This window comes from Cupressus sempervirens, chromosome 4 (assembly GCF_028749045.1).
Source record: "Cupressus sempervirens isolate cs-2001-9-10 chromosome 4, ASM2874904v1, whole genome shotgun sequence".
NCBI classification, from domain to species: domain Eukaryota; kingdom Viridiplantae; phylum Streptophyta; class Pinopsida; order Cupressales; family Cupressaceae; genus Cupressus; species Cupressus sempervirens.
The window spans coordinates 854,671,884-854,690,027 of record NC_143121.1 but is presented as its reverse complement, the minus strand read 5'-3'; the positions used below and the strand labels follow the sequence as shown (position 1 = coordinate 854,690,027).

At 33.8% G+C, this 18,144-nt stretch overlaps 1 protein-coding gene across 1 annotated transcript; it reads right to left on the bottom strand.

Annotated features, from left to right (window-relative positions):
• Nucleotides 1-4,971: 4,971 nt before the first annotated feature.
• Nucleotides 4,972-9,987, bottom strand: LOC149564078 (uncharacterized). The gene is made up of 7 exons (XM_089827166.1): nt 9,731-9,987; nt 9,214-9,527; nt 7,337-7,666; nt 7,095-7,256; nt 6,404-6,675; nt 5,639-5,747; nt 4,972-5,347 (listed from the first exon to the last, which is right to left on the bottom strand). Exons 1-7 carry the CDS (start codon nt 9,948-9,950, stop codon nt 5,186-5,188), a joined length of 1,569 nt encoding a protein of 522 aa, XP_089683292.1. The 5' UTR covers nt 9,951-9,987; the 3' UTR covers nt 4,972-5,185.
• Nucleotides 9,988-18,144: the final 8,157 nt, after the last annotated feature.

The window sequence follows — 18,144 nt, the reverse complement described above, 5'->3', positions numbered from 1 at the left end:
TTTATAAGGTTAGTATCAAATTATAAATTTAATTTTAAATAATTATAGTTGTATATTTTTTAAGTTAGTACAAAATTATTCCTCATAAATTTATTTACAATTCTATATGTTGTGTTTAACATTTGGAAGTTTAACTTTTTTATTTTAAGGATATTGTTACGGAAAATGTTAAGGTTAGAAGTAGAGTTATAGAAAGTATTACAACTACACATACCATCAGAAATATTGTTATGGCTAGAGTTAGAGTTGGATTTATGGACATGGGTAGGGTAAGGGTTATGCTTAGAGTTGGGGAAACAAAAAGATAATTCTTAAGGTGATAGGTAGGCTTATATTTAGAGTTAGGGTTTCTCTTGGGGTTAGAAGTAGGGTTATAGATAGGGCTATAATTAGATGCAACATTACAAATATAATTAGGAGTAGGGTTAAGATTAGGGTGGGACATAGGATAAGTGAAGGTTTATAGAAAGTATTAGGGTTAGGAACATGATTACTCATTAAGTTAGGATCAAATATAGGGTAATGGTAATGGTACACTTACAATAGGGAAACTATTAGGATTATAATTAATGCTACACTTAGCATTAGACTTAGGGTTAGGGTTTTAGACTTAGGATAAAATGAGGGTTTCAATTATAATAGGTCATTTTTAGGATTATAATTAGTGTGACACTTAAAATAATAGTTAGGTTACTAAGGGTTTTAGACCTAGGAGAAGTGAAGAGTTAGGACCAAGATTATTGATCTAGTTATGGTTAGATTTAAGGCTTAGGAATTATGATTGGAAAAAGGGTTACATTTAGAAGTATGGTTAGGGTATATACTTATGATTAGGAGTAGGGCTAGAGTTAGCATTATAATTAGGATAAGGGTAAGACATATAGGTGTTTAAGATTATTATTATAGTTATATATAGGAGCAGAGTTAGGTTAAGGTTTTAGATTATGTTTATTGTTACAGTTAAGCTTTCTACAAGACTTAGGGAAATGATTAGGATTAAGAGTATTTTAATGGATAGAGGTATGCCTATGGTTAGAAATACTATTAAGGTTAAAGATGTGCTTACATTTAGGGTTAGAGTTAGGGGTATAGTTATAGTTATGGTTATAATTAGGTACAAGGTTATAGTTAGGTTTACGATAAGAGATCAAGTTAGAGTTATTGCAAAGTTATAATAAGGAAGGAGTTAGACTTACAATTAGGGTTAATTTAAGGAGGATGGTTAGGTAGTATTGTGAAACCTATAGCTACTGTGATCCAAAATGTTGATGATAAAAAATACACACAATTGAATCTTGAATAGAATTTCTTTAGAAATGGTGAAAATATAATAATGTTAACCTATAGTTAGTCTTAGTTTTGTTATTACACCTAACATTATTATTAGGGGAATTCATAGGTTCTATTTAAGAAGCTTCCTAGGGTTTGTGTTATTATTGTGGTTAATATTTTTTAGGGTTATTGTTCCTATTTTGGTTAATATTGGTGTTATTATTACACTTAAGAGAAAATATACCTAATCTAATTAAATATAGTCAAAATAAAAACTAGATATATGGTTAGTCTACTTTAAAAAAATTAACTTCAAAAAATATAAATTTTATTAACATGGCAGTATTTTCATCCACATTAATGAAAAGATGAAATATAAAACATGCAAATCTAAAACTAATTTAAAATATGCACATTAAAACAAGAAAATGAAAAGTATTAACAAAAATATAAATCAAATAGCTTTTAAATGCAATTTTAGATCTAAATGCAACTAATATAAATTGAAATCCCAATAAAAGTAAAACATCACAATTAAATTCAAAACTAAATAAACATCTAAATCTTAATCTTAATACATAACTAAATCTAAATCGAAATGAATAATTAAACCTAAATGAAAAAGTAAATAAAAAAATAAAAAAATAAAAAATACAAATCTCACTTGTAAAAACTTTTTTTAAAAACTTCAATCTAATCTTCTTTAAAAACTCCAATATACTCCTCCAAAACTCTCCATTTATTCCTCCCTACAAAAATACAAAATAAAAATGATATGAGGAGTTTCTATTTTATAACTTGTAGGAGGCTCCTCATATCCCCCAATAGATGTTTCTTGACATTCCATGAAGTTTTTTCGAATTCGTCCTCCAAAAAAAAAAGAATTTGCATGCAAAAATATATTTAATGATAAAAAAATGTTTCATATTTTAAAAAAAAATTAAAATTTATTTCTGCCCAATTTTTAGGCCTTACATTTTTGGCCCATATTATTTTGGGCCCTATTATTTTTCTGTTCCAATTATTATTTTGGGAATGTTCTTTTGTTTTATTTTTTTATAACTTTTATAATTATATTGGATTAAAATATTTTTAACTATTGACATTTCTTTTTTTATTGACGAAGAATGATTTTTAGCATATTATTGTGCTTAGATTTGAATTTGGATTTTGATTTGTTCTGCCATTGTATAGAACTCCTCTTAGCATAATTAAGCTATATAAATATACATCCCAACATTTGGTCAATCCACTAGCTTAACCTTAATTTGTTACACTTGAAAGTAACCAAGATGTATTACCAAACACTAATCCATCATTAGCTAGTACCACTTGACTACCCATTAAATTAAACACTGGTGCAACAAAGAATACTTGACAATATCATTTTTTGTAATGAACATCTATGCTACCAATGTATAATCAATCTAACATAATACATTGGTTACATGTCATTTGTCAATGTCATCAACCAACTTTACACCCCAAAAGAGTAATGAACATACAAACTTCCATGAAATTCTATCACTATTGCCAATGTATAACCAATCCATCATAACACATTAATTACATGTTATTTTTACATCATCAACCAACTTTACACCCTAAAAGGTCTACCTAAAGCAATCTACATGTTACCAATTCAAGATCAAACACAAAACTTCAGCTTGTTCTTCATTTTTCTTCTTGAATTATCTTTAATCGATCCAAAACATTCATTCTTATACAAAAGATCATTTACAACAATAACCATGATTTTATAATCGAGTAAAAATTAAAAATCCTAAATTTCATCTCTTCAAGCATAATAGATTTTATAGACCAATCAAATCATTGATAGTGTTTCATAAAATGATAAACTTGATTGCACTATCTCACTTCATTTAATCATAACTCTCTCAATAATTGTGTGACATACATGAAAATACATATGCAACAACTAGATAATCATGCACTCATACTCATTACAAAACTCAACTTTACACTTGATTTTTCATCTACATTGTATGCTTCCTTATAAACAATTCACATCCAACCATCAAGTTGACATCAATGACAACACAATAACTAATGTAATAAACACCAAACATATGATACAATATATCATCACTATAATCTTTCATGACCAACATTTCTTCAAGTAAACACTCTCACAGACTACCATTAAATAAGATCATGTTGCAAACATTCTCCTATTGAAGAATTATTTTTAAAATTTGTACAATTCTTGGAGAGTTTCCCTTAAGAAACCATAATATCCTATTAGTAATTTATTTCAAATAGGACTTGCATAATTAAACAATTAAGCCATATACACATAATTAATAATAAGAAATTAAAAAATAAGGGAGCCCATAAGCCCTATAAGAGAAGTTGAGAGGTTTAAACTAATATGTGATATGGATTCTCCTTTTTGGAAGAAGAAAAAGGTGGCTGAATAGATTTGCCAATTACTTTCAGTTGATTTCACAACTAGCTAAACAATATGTTATTATGTGATATTGCTATCAGGATTTAACTGTGACCTCCCAGGAAGTCTCAGTGCTTCACCCCTGTGAGCATCACCTAGATCCAATGAGTGCTAAGTGTTCCATTTATTCTCATGAGAGATGAATTCATGTTGAATCACTACTCATGAAACATGGGTCAATGAGTTTGACTCAAAAATCACACAGTTAAATCCTGATAGCAATATCACAATTTGACTTGCTGTGAAAATTATCTCCTACTTATCAATATGTTATTCTATTTAATTTTTAATTGGATTGACTGATATTGATATTTACAAATTTAGAGCCTAAATATAATACTTCTTCATAGTGTTTGAGCATCCAATAGGAACATGAACCTTATCAAATAGCCTTTGATAAAAACATGCAACTCCCCTTCTACTTATAAATTGTAGACATCATTAAGAGTCTTAAGAGGGACTCTTCTGTTTATAAAATTTCAACACGGTTTAAAGGCCTCTATAACATATCCTACCAAAATATCTAAATATTTGTCTACCTCATTGGTCCAACAAGGAAAAAAAAAAATCTCGTAGTTAAATTAACTTTTATCATACACTTAAAAGCTTAACACCTATAGTCCTTGAACTATCCATAGAGGCCCGTCAAAATTCAATTGAATTACTTCATAGGACAAAAGTCATAAACTCAAATTATTTCCATTGCTAATTATGCTTCCACTAATGATAATTGTTACCAATTAATTCAATTGAATTACTTCATAGGACAAAAGTCATAAACTCAAATTCTTTCCATTGTTAATTATTCTTCCACTAATGATAATTGTTACCAATTAATATAGTAGAGTGTGATTGTATTAATATCATGTTCAATCTCACTTTTATCAAAAGGTCTATTTTAGTATGTATTTCTCTATGTTATAGTCTAATGGTATACCCTTTCTAATCAAATGTTCCTATCAATTTATTTATTTATTTATAAAAAAATAAAAGAAATTGAAATAATTTTTAACTTTTCATAAAATCTTTTGAAAATCAATATACAACTTTCTAATATTATGAAGATTGATATCTAAAAGAATATAAATGTTAGCGTTTCCAAGATTAAATCCTAAAAACATATATTGTATTTACTTGTTAATGACTGAAAAAATCTTCATACTCAACAAAACGAATACATAAAATGAAGAAACAAGCCTCACAAAATCCATACCTAACTTCTCATGCAGTGGTTGGAATTATATCCATTTCTTTTATTAATTTTGCCCTTGGGATGGTGTTGTAGTCGTCAAATCTGAGTATGACACTGCAAATGGCCTACTTTAATGGTCTAGGGCTCCATATCCTCAACTAAGAATTAATTACATAAAATTTGGCAAAATAAAATAAATATATCCTGAATGCATTTCCCCTCCGAACTATCTATATTCATACAATACAATTCTATATCTTACCTACATTTCTCATCACAAGAACCTTCGTCTCTAACATATCCTCAATGGCATATCTCACTCCTTCCCTTTGAATCCCCGAGTCCTTTAACCCTCCATAGGGTTGGCTATCAACTCTTTTGCTCGGAGAGTCATTCAAACAAATACCTCCTGCCTGCAATAAAGATGAGTACCGACAAACATTATGACAATGTATTTTTATCTTGTAACACAGGAAAATGAATTCTGAGAAGCATTTTCATGATTAAGAAAGTTGCAGAGACTAGAAAATCAAAGAAAAACATGAGAAAACAAAACTTGAAAACATGCTTTTGGTAGCCACCCAAGTAGACTAAAATGTGATATTACTTGATGCTGCAATTCTCGTTGGAAAAGCTTTAAAATCTGAAATTTAAATAGAAACTAAGACAGAAATAAAGGAAAGTGCATATTTTGTTAAGCCAACCTGAATCTGATCAAGAGCATAGAATGCTTTGTTCACATCTGTTGTGAAAACTCCTGCTTGCAATCCATAGTGCGTGTAATTTGCCTCTTGCACTGCATCCATAAAATCTCTGCAAAAGGAACAAATTTGAGCCAAATCAGAATGGTTTCTAACAAAGTTTCTAATAGAAACCTAGCTCAGATTCGACTGTATTGCATGATTTTAATCAACCCTTATTCTTGACTCTAGAATAGAATTCATCTACTGCATATGACTCTAATTCTTATTCAGTATTTCCATTATGAGAATGTGAAGCCTCAATCTTATTGAAGAGTAGAATTATCTCAAGTATTAACATTAGTTTTTATTATTCCCGCTGAAAGAATATCAAATTGCAAATTCATTTTAGGGCAGTGTTTCATGTAATTCTGACGGGAAGTGGCTATCCAGCCATCTGGATGTACCATTGCATCTATGACTGATGCTACACAACTAAATTTTTGGTGTCCCATTGATGATGATTATTGTTGTTCATTTGAGGCAACAGTACAGTGAACAAGCAGCAGAAAATCTTCATTGATGAGAAATTAAAAACTTCAGTTATGTTATTGATGCGAAGTTGTGTCCTGATGGCTTAATAGTAGCACTTGCAATTATGGTGGTCATATTATCTACTGGAGAGGGGGCGAGAGTAATTTTGAAGAGTACATTAGGACCACCAAACATTATCAAACACTGTTAGGATCACCAACACTATTAGGGAGAAGAGATAATTTTGAAGCAAACCTGTAGGAGTACATTAAGACCACTGGCCCAAAAATCTCTTCTTGTCTCACTTCAGCTTCCAGGGGAACACTCTCTAGAATTGTGGGTTCAACAAATGTTCCATGTCTATTCCCACCTATTGCTATTCTGCCTCCTCTCTTCACAGCATCATGTATTTTCTCTTCTATTGACTTAGCTGTAGATTCCGAAATGATTGGCCCAATAAATGTATCTTCCTCATGAGGATTTCCCATCTTCAGTTTCTTCACAGCTTCAATCAAGGCATCTTGCACCTACATTCCACAAGTAATAGAGAACACATGATAATCAACACATGCCAGCTATGTCAATGTTAGTTTTTAATCATTAAATAATTATCTTGGATTCAACAAATGAAATCTGTCTTATACATTTTGGCATTGGAAAATCTGCTTTTGACTGAGAGGAAGTGGTTATCACAATAATTGCCTAATGAATTTGACCTAGAGAATGGACTGACTTATGTAGGTCATTTCTGGTTTTTAAGATGCAACAAGAGAAATATGTTTTTCCAATTTTAGAATCAGGTAGTACTAAGAAAATTTAACCCAAGCAGCCAGAAATGTTATCTACTATTTCAGGGTGGTGTGAAGACCTAATTTACTCTATGAGACAATGAAAATGCTAAATTATTTTCAACTGAAGATATATTAACCTCCATTTAGAATCTTACTCGACTGTAAAGTTCTTCCCTTACGTACAGCCGTTGCATGTGGACACATGATTGACCACTCTGATAAAACCCTCCTTGCACAAGCCTGTCAATTGTTCCCTTTAGATCAGGAACAAGGTCCTCCACTATGCAAGGAGAATTGCCTCCAAGTTCCATCACTACCTGAAATCCCACATCAAGTTAAGGACAACTAGATCATACAAAACAACAGAGTGAAATTTCTTCTAAAACATCAACCTCACCTTCTTTTTCCCAGCTCTGGCTTTCATGTTCCATCCAGAATTTCCCGATCCTGTGAAACTGAGCAGCTTGAGCCTATCATCTGTTATTAAGGAATCAGAGGCCTCTCTGGAACAGGGCAAGATGGAAAATGCACCTTTAGGCAAGTTCTTACAGGATTCCAGGATTTGTCCCAAGAATAAGGCGGAAATTGGGGTTCTGCTACTGGGTTTCAGAACAAAAGGGCAACCCACAGCTAATGCCGGAGCCACTTTGTGTGCAACAAGATTCAGGGGAAAGTTCCATGGGCTGATCAATGAGAGTGGTCCAATAGGATATTTCTTAACTATTCCCTGCAACAATTTGCATCTCACTCCTTATCTTATCCAGAGAGGATGTGCGGAAACAAATGAAATAATCACAGAGCTACATCAACACGAAAGAGGAGAGAATGTGAAATAATTCTTTTTCAAAATAGGAAATAAATCATCCTTAAAAATAATATTGAAGTTATAAAATTTAAAAGTCTTGCTGAGTGCAAGGCTCCGACAGCATAAGGGATGAGCAGGGATTGTGCCTTGGGCAATTTTGGGCAGAATGGATACCCCTCAGTCCTAGGCTCTTAGGAGAAGAAGTTTCAGGCACAAGTGTGTCCGTATAGGGTTTCTAAAACATTTCTGTGGTGGTCTTTGCTGAGTGCTAGCTTCTCTTCTGGGCCGCAGGTCTGAACCCTCCATCAAAAAGAAGTCATTCACAAGAACAAGGGAAAAATGGAGTGAGTCTCAGCAGAAAAGGGAATGAATTGTGCGCTTGGAAAAAGCCATTGAAAAACTTGTCTCGATTAGGAGCAATCTGATGCAGAAATCTGTCATTGGCATAGTTCTTACTGGCAGGAAAATTGATAAGAAGAAGAAGAAAAATGGACCAAAAAACAGAGGGAAGATAAGACCAAAGGAAAGAAGATCGATGCTTCATCTGCCTGGGAGAATGCGCTCGATCAGATGGTGTATTGGAACTATATCTCTTGGTATCTCAATATTCTTATTTTACTCTGTTTTTTTATTTTGCTGTTCTCAATATGGTGTCTCCAAACATTACTGTAAGTTCTTTTTCTGTATTTAATGGTTGTAGACTTTCTTCTTTATGTGGTTTCCCCTGGCTTGATCTCCAAGTCTTTTTTATCATTTTTAAATGAAGTTTTAATGTGAACTGCAATGGTTTGGTGCTCTTGTCCACTTAATTTAATCAGAAACAACGATGCAGGTCATGCCTACTAAAAATTTGTCTAGATTTGTAATGCTGGAAACATCAAACAAAATTTTCATCTGATTTCTTTATATTCATATATGAGCAACTGAGATTAATAAGAAAACCCTGAAGCAAGTATAATGTATGTTAAGCTAAGCTATGCTATGGATGAAGCAATTGGTTGTGGTATACCATTCCACGTACGAAAAAAGTTGGGAAGACTGGAACATTCAATTAGGATGTTAGCATACTATACAATTGGAATCAGGTCCACGATGAAAGCAATTGATAATGTGGCCACCACTGATGCTTTCCATACCATTACACACAATCAAAATGTGGCAAGAAAAACCACAACGCCCAAATTAAGCAAGAAGACAGAATGATGCAAGTGGGTGTTATACAATCAAGATGAATATGAGATTCCATTCTCTACTGTGTATAGGAGCTAGTAAGACTAGAATGTAACCAACCGATTGGATACTAAGCATGTCCATCGGTTGAGAAACAGTTATGGTATAAGTTCTTGACATATATCTTGGCGGAAATGTCCTTACACATGCTCTTTATCAAAAAACAATCAAAAAATGAATTGAATGAGAGATTTCTGTGTCATTTCTTTCATTATTTTTTATGAAAGTTAAGGTCTTACCTGTAAGCCTTTGTTACCAGGAGAAATGTCTAGAGGCATGTATTCCCCGAAAATCCTTGTGGATTCCTCTGCTGCCACCTGAAATGTATCAATGGTGCGTTGTACTTCTCCTCTGGAATCCTTGATTGGCTTCCCTGATTCAGTTGTTATGATACGTGCAATCACTTCAGCACAGTTCTCAAGTTCACACACAACCTTATGTAGCACTGCCTTCCGCTCATAAGATGCCATTGAAGCCATTGCAGGGGCTGCCTCTTGTGCTCCTTGTATTGCTGCTTCTATGTCCTCGACAGTGGCCACTGCCACCTTGGTCACTATAATCAATAGGTTTCATTAAGTATCAATTCAAAACATTTTAACCAAATTCAAAAATTTCATGCTATCTCTACCTTCTAATCATTTCCTGCAAAAACTTATTTCTCATTTATAAACATTCCTTTACTACACTATAACACATCACTACCAAAATCTTTGATATATGAAGCAACCCAAATCTCTTCAAGGCTGAACAACAAACCTTTTTTCAAGGTGTACTTGTCTGTAACGTCTATATATTGAGTGCCATCCTTGGGTTCATTGCACACGAACATTCTGTAACTCTGAGCAAAGGTATTAGTTTTTTCTTGCACCGACTCCATGATGTTGAAATATCTTAGCTGATTTATCCAGGTTCTTTTGTTAACACTCCTGATTAAACTGTTCGTTGCTTTGTGCAACAAACTATACATGATTCGCATAAAATGTAATACCAGTCCCAGATCAGAGAATGGGGACAGAGGATGAAGTGGCAAACATTATAATGTGATATGGCCACGTGTGATGCCACGTGTCTGTTGGAAGCCATGGAACTTGTGACATATGTCCATGAATCACCATAGATTTGCTATCTTTATGAATACATAATAATACCAAACAGCTGTATATTTGGAGAACTCGTTCTGTTAAAATTGTAGTGCTTTATTTTCGCTTCAATAAATTTCTCTCTATCCCGTGGAAAAGGCTACCGTCTATCCAGCCCGCACACTGAACATTTGACCGTACTAAATAATTAATTGAAACCGTTTATAATAGAAAATCCATAGAAGAGACTTTTAATTTCCAGGTAATTAAGTGTAAAGACTGCCTTATAAAACCAATGCCACATCAGCAATCTCTCTAAAATATGGAAAATAAGATTCAACAAAAGTTAAAGTCATTTACATATTGACCATTCAATATTAGTTGATTAACTATCATTAAATTTAACAAAATGATACATATATATATATGCTCAAATCTAAAAGAAACCATAATTTCGTTATCACCGATTATGTCGAGCATTTTGATAGAAGCTCCAGAACCTATCTAAGAACACAATGGCAAGAATATTGTAGCAGTACTTTACCACCCTACCTCGAAGCTATAAGTTGCCTCGGTATCTTTCTTGATATGAAAGATACTCAGCCTCACATCAAGGAAGTCTAACCAGGTAAAATCAAGAGAAGTAATGGAATTGTGTACAAATTTTCTTTAATATAATCAAATATTTTGATTCAAACTTTAGCAAGTCAATAACACAACCTTTTAAATCCAATGCAAGATAACACATTTCAACTTACATGAGAAAAGAATTTTTTTTACTCTATAATTTCCTTCTCATATGTCCATCAAGAAGCATATCACAAGATAAGAAAAATGTGTTCCACTATCTGAACTTCATTGGGTAGTTCAATTTTCATTTCATAGTAATCAAGCAGTTCATTCACTCTCACAGTGACCCATAGTGCAATTTAATCATGTCACATTAGGGCTAAATATTGAGCATACTATCAACATTTAGCATTAGGATGCATGTTAAGACCAAATTCCATGTGCATTATTTCTAGTTATACTATACTAAGTAGAGAACACCTTTTTATACAAGCATTTGAAACATGACACTTATAAGATAAATTGAATTCTTACAATTTATTCTATGTCACTTGAACTTGCGTCACTTCCAACATGTTATTACAATGTATTATATTATAATATGAGCAAGTGAGGATATTTTGATTCAAAGAATTTTTTTTACTCTATAATTTCCTTCTCATATGTCCATCAAGAAGCATATCACAAGATAAGAAAAATGTGTTCCACTATCAGAACTTTATCAGGTAGTTCAATCTTCATTTCATAGTAATCAAATAGCTCATTCACTCTCATAGTGAGTGCGATTTAATCATGTCACATTAAGGCTAAGTATTGAGTACACTATCAACATTCAGTATTAGGATGCATGTTAAGGCCAAATTCCATGTGCATTATCTCTAGTTATCCTATATTAAGTAGACAACACCTTTTTAGACAAGCATTTGAAACATAAGATAAACTGAATTCTTACACTTTATTCTATGCCACTTAAGCTTGTGTTACTTCCAACATGTTATTACACTGTATTATATTGTAATATGAGCAAGCAAGGATATAGATAAAGAAGTTAAGCACTATAAGTAATTCACTAGAATATTATCCAATAATCATTAAATTATTCCTCAAACTTCAATGCTTTCCATTTAAAAATCCATATATAAGAAAATATAGAAACTCCTTTTTTTCATGTTTCCTAACACAAACAAACAAGGAAGTTCACTTTGTACAAATAATCTTGTTCTATCTAACTTGACAAAAATCACAACTCTAGAAGTTTACTATGAGTATACAAGCATTAGATTTTATCTTGATTTTTCTAAAGATCAAACATTTAAATATTCATAAATGTGCATTGCTATGAGCTCCCTCACTATGACACTAGTAAAATTCATCCACATTAGTTATACGATGCATTTAAAGCAAGGAGAGATGCAAGAAAAATAAATTGTTCTACGTGGACCCATTCAGAGCATATTCTTAGGCCAAGCTGAAATAAGTGTCACACAAATAAACCATGTACAAAGGAGACCCAAAATGTGAATTGGCTAATGCTCAATAATAGATTGGACCAAAAAAAAATTTAAAAATGCAACGTTAGATAGCACGAATACTATTGTGTTGCCCCCAGTTTGGTGGAAAGAGCTCATATGTTTGCAAGTGTGAGTATTTTGCATTAGTATAGTTGCATCTTCATTTTTGTCATAAAAACCTCATTAGAGCTTCAAACAATGACAATGGCCCTAAATGGTCCTCTCCATAAGCATAACAAGGAAGAATTTGGGTCAAACAAGAATTCACATGGTCAAATCTTTGTAATGATATAGTTTTCTCATTGAAGAATTAATTTAATGGCAACAAAGATTACGATGTCATTTACAATGTAGACTTTTCACAAGAGATGAGAAAGAGAGGGAGAGTTTGATATAGATTAATACTGCACAGTCAAAAGATAACTAGAAGGTATGTTGTTGTTTTAATAATGTAGAATGCGACACTTAATATCTCCTTCCAAAATTTATGTTTCTAGGTATCCTCTTTAATCAAAATTTTCGGTGCTCAAAGTTTGAATCCATCTCATCTCTATAAGCATCAAATTCTGATAAGGGGTGTATCATTACACTACAAATACACATGTTTCACAGTGAAAACTTAGTTATGGAATTCATGCACATCATTTTGGAATATTAAACATTCTCACTATCCTCATGTTGATGAGGTTTATACCCAATAATACCAACAGGGCAACCAATATGCTTCGTAGAGCATTCCCATGTTCGATCCATAATGGACTCCTCTTATTAGTGTATAGATTTAATTAGGCATATAGAATGGATACATAAACTTGTGGCATTTCAAGCTCTCCTCAAATATACCAATGCAGTATAACAACACACTAATTTCCACTTCTAAAGGAAGTAGTGAGTTCAAAGGGTAGTTGATTTCCTATACAAAGAGCAATTCCACACAATGATCATAAGTATTTCACCTCCATTTGAAAGAAAAAATAGAAAATAATCAAAACTTGTTCATATTGCTAAAGGCTAGAGTGTAGACATAAACTTCAGAGATTATGTAATGGAAAAAAAAGAACCTAGTATTGTTCATTGTTGTCTAGCTTCTTCTTGAGTTTTTTTTTCTCTTTCCCAAATACTTTTCCTCCTCTATGTGGTGCCTCTAGTTTCATTTCCATTTCCACAAGAACTACCATCATTCCCATAATAGGCTCCAAAATGAATGGGAATGAAAAATATAGGATGAAAACTATTGTTTTTTTATTTTTTTAGAAGCCAGGTTAATGATTAAGTAAGTAAGGAACTTGGAAGCTATGATCTCAGCTTTTCCTTCCCATTCCCTTTCTTGGTGGAATGATGTAAAAAAAAAACCATTCAAGAGTTTTTTTTTTCAAAATGAATGTCTCCCCCCATTACTCAATGCCCTCTCTCCATAAGAGATGGAGAGTAGTTATTATTTGTAACTACCACAAACCCAAATCTTCTACTGGCATAAGCTTATGATATCTATAGAAGTTGCAATCATAGCCAAGAATGCCAAGAATTTTGCAAGATCATAGATTTTACTTTCATCCTAATATGATTTACACACAACTCTTTCAAAGATAATACTAACACAAATTGATGTAAACATTATGTAAGAAAAGATAAAGATATACTTGAAATAAACTCATTTAACAATTAATCATTTTGAGAATCTTTCTATGTGAGTGTGTGTATTCCATTACCGTCTTTTAGTTTTACAAGGTTAGAATTACTTCTCCTCGACAATATTCCCCCCTTCTTATGGGGTGTCATTCCCTTTGTAGTATTATAGGAACAACACAAAGATATTAGTCCATCGTATATCATAAATCAAATCAAACACTTCCTTGCTTCAATGATTTCCCAAAATTAACTAACTTATTACCTTGAAAACACATGATATCACACACATACCTATTCTTCCCTACCACATCTTGGTATAAAATCCATTAATATTTCTAGTAGGTACTTCCTATCCACTTCTTGTCATACTCATACATATACAATCACAATAGCTCTAGCTCATTCACAATGTCAATAGCTTAAGAAGATCAAATTAAATTTATCAAGACTCAACATTTTTCCTTTAATTTTTTTTTAAAAACTTCTCAACTCATCTTTAATCATATATAGATCATCCATAAAAAATTAATCAATCATATGTACCATCTCACATGTGGTGCTCACAATGTGAGTAAGTGTCCACATCAATAGGTCAATGTCCACAAAACATGATAAGATATTGATCCAATCACTACATATATTACATCATCAATTGAATCATCCTGTAATATAGCATCCACACATAACATCATCAATGTACTCATTAATATGTATAATCATCATTATGCATCTAAATTCATGCAAAAGTTATAATTTTACATAAAAATACATCATTTATTTCAAAATTACCAGCATATATTTAACAACTATAATAGGAAGATCAATGATAGAAATCCACACAATCAAATGTGTCAAGAAGCATCAACCCAAGTTCTACATCAATAGACAATCAAACCAATTCCCAGAAATTCATTTGGACTGAAGGGTCTAAGTTGAGTGCATAATAGCTAGGTCTATGTTACTAAGTCTATGTCAAACAACATATTGACTAGAAGTCCAAATAGACAACTCAAGATGACCAAATTGTTGATCGTCGTTCAATGACCAAGTTGACTAAATAAAATGAGTCAATAAATTTCTATAAAGTAGAAGTCACATGCATTGTGGATCATCGCATATTCATAACACCAATGTAAAATATATTTTTTTAAATAGATAAAAGAGGGATCTATACATACCCTTTTGGATTCTCATAGGGAAACCACACTTCCATACACTTGCCACATAGGCCAAAAGTCAAGTTAGGTTAATCAAAATTTGACTACACATGGTTGAAGCAACAAGTAGATAAAATATCTTCCAATTAATTATGCAACTTCATTCTAGTTTCCAAGTTACATGTCAAAATGATAGGTGAAATAATTATTACATTTCAAAAACCAATTATTGACCAGATTGTCAAACACAACATATTATCGCATGAATATGTCATGCATGAATATACTAAAGAAGTTAGCCTACATGTCAAACTTTATTTCATCCTATGTAAGAACCATGTCCTACTAAATAATTTCTACATTGTCAATTGCAAGAAACATGAAAATAATCAAGCAAAACCCTAGTTTGAATTGTCAACAACTATTTCATTACCATAATCAAAGATTAACAAATAATTATCCATTTAAGAATGTAACAAATGACATTATCCAAGGATGTTGACCTACACATCATCTATTCATCAAGTATAATGTAAAGCATCATTTAATAAATACATGAAGTATAATGTAAAGCATCATACCTCAATGGGCATCATAAAAAATGTCGACCTACACATCAGACATGGAACAATAAGCACATCTTACTTGGTGCAGGGTAAGTGCACCAAGTTGTGGTGCCAAAAGGGGGTATAAGTGGACACCATTTTTCTAAAATCAGCAATTTCTAAACTTCAACAAGAATTTGAAGATAGTTATGCTCAAAATTTTAAGATATGAAAAAAAACAAAAGTAGTAGTCTTTTGAATCTAGTTTCTAAACTACTAATATTTTTTCAAAATGGTTTAGTTTTAGGTCCTCAAAAAAGGGGGCCATAGAAAGTGGTATTGTTTATTCAAAAAAAACATAACACAGTACAAAGTGTGGCCCTCCTAAAATTTTAACTTTTTTTTTTTGAAATTTTTTAATCACTATGGTCAAAATTTACCTAACACTATGTAGTTTATCCTAGATTTTTCGGGTAATTTTATAATGTGTATTTTTTTATGAATTTTTTAATTGGACACATCCCAAAAATGTGAAATATTTGCATGCTCACCCTAGAAATGATTGAAAGCTAATCTAAAATAATAATAAAAAATTCAAATTGTGTAGAATGGGGTCTAGTTTCTAAAAAACTAAGTTGTTGTGAAATTTGATGAATGAGCTAAAATCTATAGCCCAATTAGTACATGTTGGTTTTTGACAAAAAATGGACATACATTCAAAAGAAATTATAGTTGAAAGGCTTGAAATAGTTCAAATAAAAAATAAATTATATGGTTAAATAGCTAATACAGAGACCTACAATGTCATGTAACCTAATTTTATCGATGCTCAACCATGAGAAAACTTGAAGGAGAGCACACAAGAAAAATTAATCATTTTTTGTATGTTTGTAGCAAAACACATCTCAGACCAATTTAGAGACTCCAAACCTTTGGGTTGTATCCCCAAAGAAAAACCAAGCCTTAGACTTGGTAGAATGCAAATCTTTACATAGCACATGCACTCTATAGCGTGCACGCGCTATTTAAAGGTTTTTTAATTTTGGTCTCAATAGTGCATGTGCACTTTAGTGTGTATGTACCTTTGTGTGCACACACTATTAAGACTTAAATTTGGAAGGAGAGAGGTAAAGAGAGAGAGAGAGAGAGAGAGAGAGAGAGAGAGAGAGAGAGAGAGAGAGAGAGAAGAGGGTGGATGGGAGTGTATGTGTGTTTGAGAGAGAGAGAGAGAGAGAGAGAGAGAATGTATGGGATGGGAGAGAGAAGAGAGAGAGAGTAGGGGATGAGAGAGAGAGGAAGTGTGAGAGAAAGAGTAGGGGGTGGCAAAGAGAGTAGGGGATGGGAGAGAGTAGAGAGGGAAAGAAAGAGAGTGAGAGAGAGTAGGTGGTGGGAGAGGGAGTTAGAAAGGGGGAGAGAGGGGGGGATGGGAGTGTGTGTGAGAGAGAGAGATAGAGAGAGAGGGGAGGGATGAGAGTGAGCATGTGTGAAAGAGAGAGAGAGAGTAGGGGATGGGAGAGAGAGTGTGAGAGAGAGTGGCGGTGGAAGAGGGGGATGGATTTGTGTATAAGAGAGAGAGCATGGGATGGGAGAGAGTGTGAGAGTGTGAGAGAGAGTAATGGGTGATAGAGAGAGTATAGAATGTGAGAGAGAGAGATTAAGAGTAGGGGATGGGAGGGAGAGAGAGAGAGAGGAGGATGGGAGTGAGAGAGAGAGAGAGAGTAGGGGATGGGAGGAGAGAGAGAGAAAGAGAGGGGTGATGGGAATGTGTGTGAAAGAGAGTAGGGGATGAGAGAGGGGAGAGAGAGAGAGAATAGGTGATGGAAGAGAGAGTGGGAGAGGGAGAGAGAGGGGGGATGGGAGTTTTTTTAAGAGAGAGTAGGCGATGGAGAGAGTGTGAGTGTGTGCGAGAGTAGGGGTAGTAGAGAGAGTAGGGGATGGGAGAGAGATAGAGTGAGAGCAGGGGATTGGAGAGAGAGAGAGGGGGGAGAGAGAGAAAGAGAGAGAGAGAGAGAGAGAGAGAGAGAGAGAGAGAGAGTAGGCAATGGGAGAAGGAGAGGGGGGATGGAGTGTGTGAGAGAGATCTAGAGAGTAGAAGATGGGAGAGGAGGGAGAGAGGGGGGATGGGAGTGTCTATCTATGAAAGAGAGTAGAGGATGGAAGAGGGGGGAGAGAGAGAGAGAGTAGAGGATGGAAGAGGGGGGAGAGAGAGAGAGAGAGAGAGAGAGAGAGAGTAGGGGATGAGAGAGAGAGAGAGAGAGTGAGTAGGTGGTGGGAGAGGGAGTGGGAGAAGGAGAGAGAGGGGGGGATGGGAGTGTGTGTGAGAGATCTAGAGAGTATGGGATGGGAGAGGAGAGAGAGAGGGGGTGGCAAAGAGACAGAGAGTAGGGGGTGACATAGAGACAAAGAGTATGCGATGAGAGAGAGAGAGTGAGAGAGAGTAGGCAGTGGGAGAGGGAGAGGGAGAGAGAGAGAGAGAGAGAGAGAGAGAGAGAGAGAGAGAGAGAGAGAGGAGGATGAGAGTGTGTGAGTGTGTGAGAGAGTAAGGGGTGGAAAAGAGAAAGGGATGAGAGAGAGAGTAGAGAGGGAGAGAGTAAGAGTGAGAGAGAGAGTACGGGATGGGAGAGAGAGTATGCAATGGGAGAGGGAGTGGGAAAGGGAGAGGGAGTGTGAGAGAGAGTA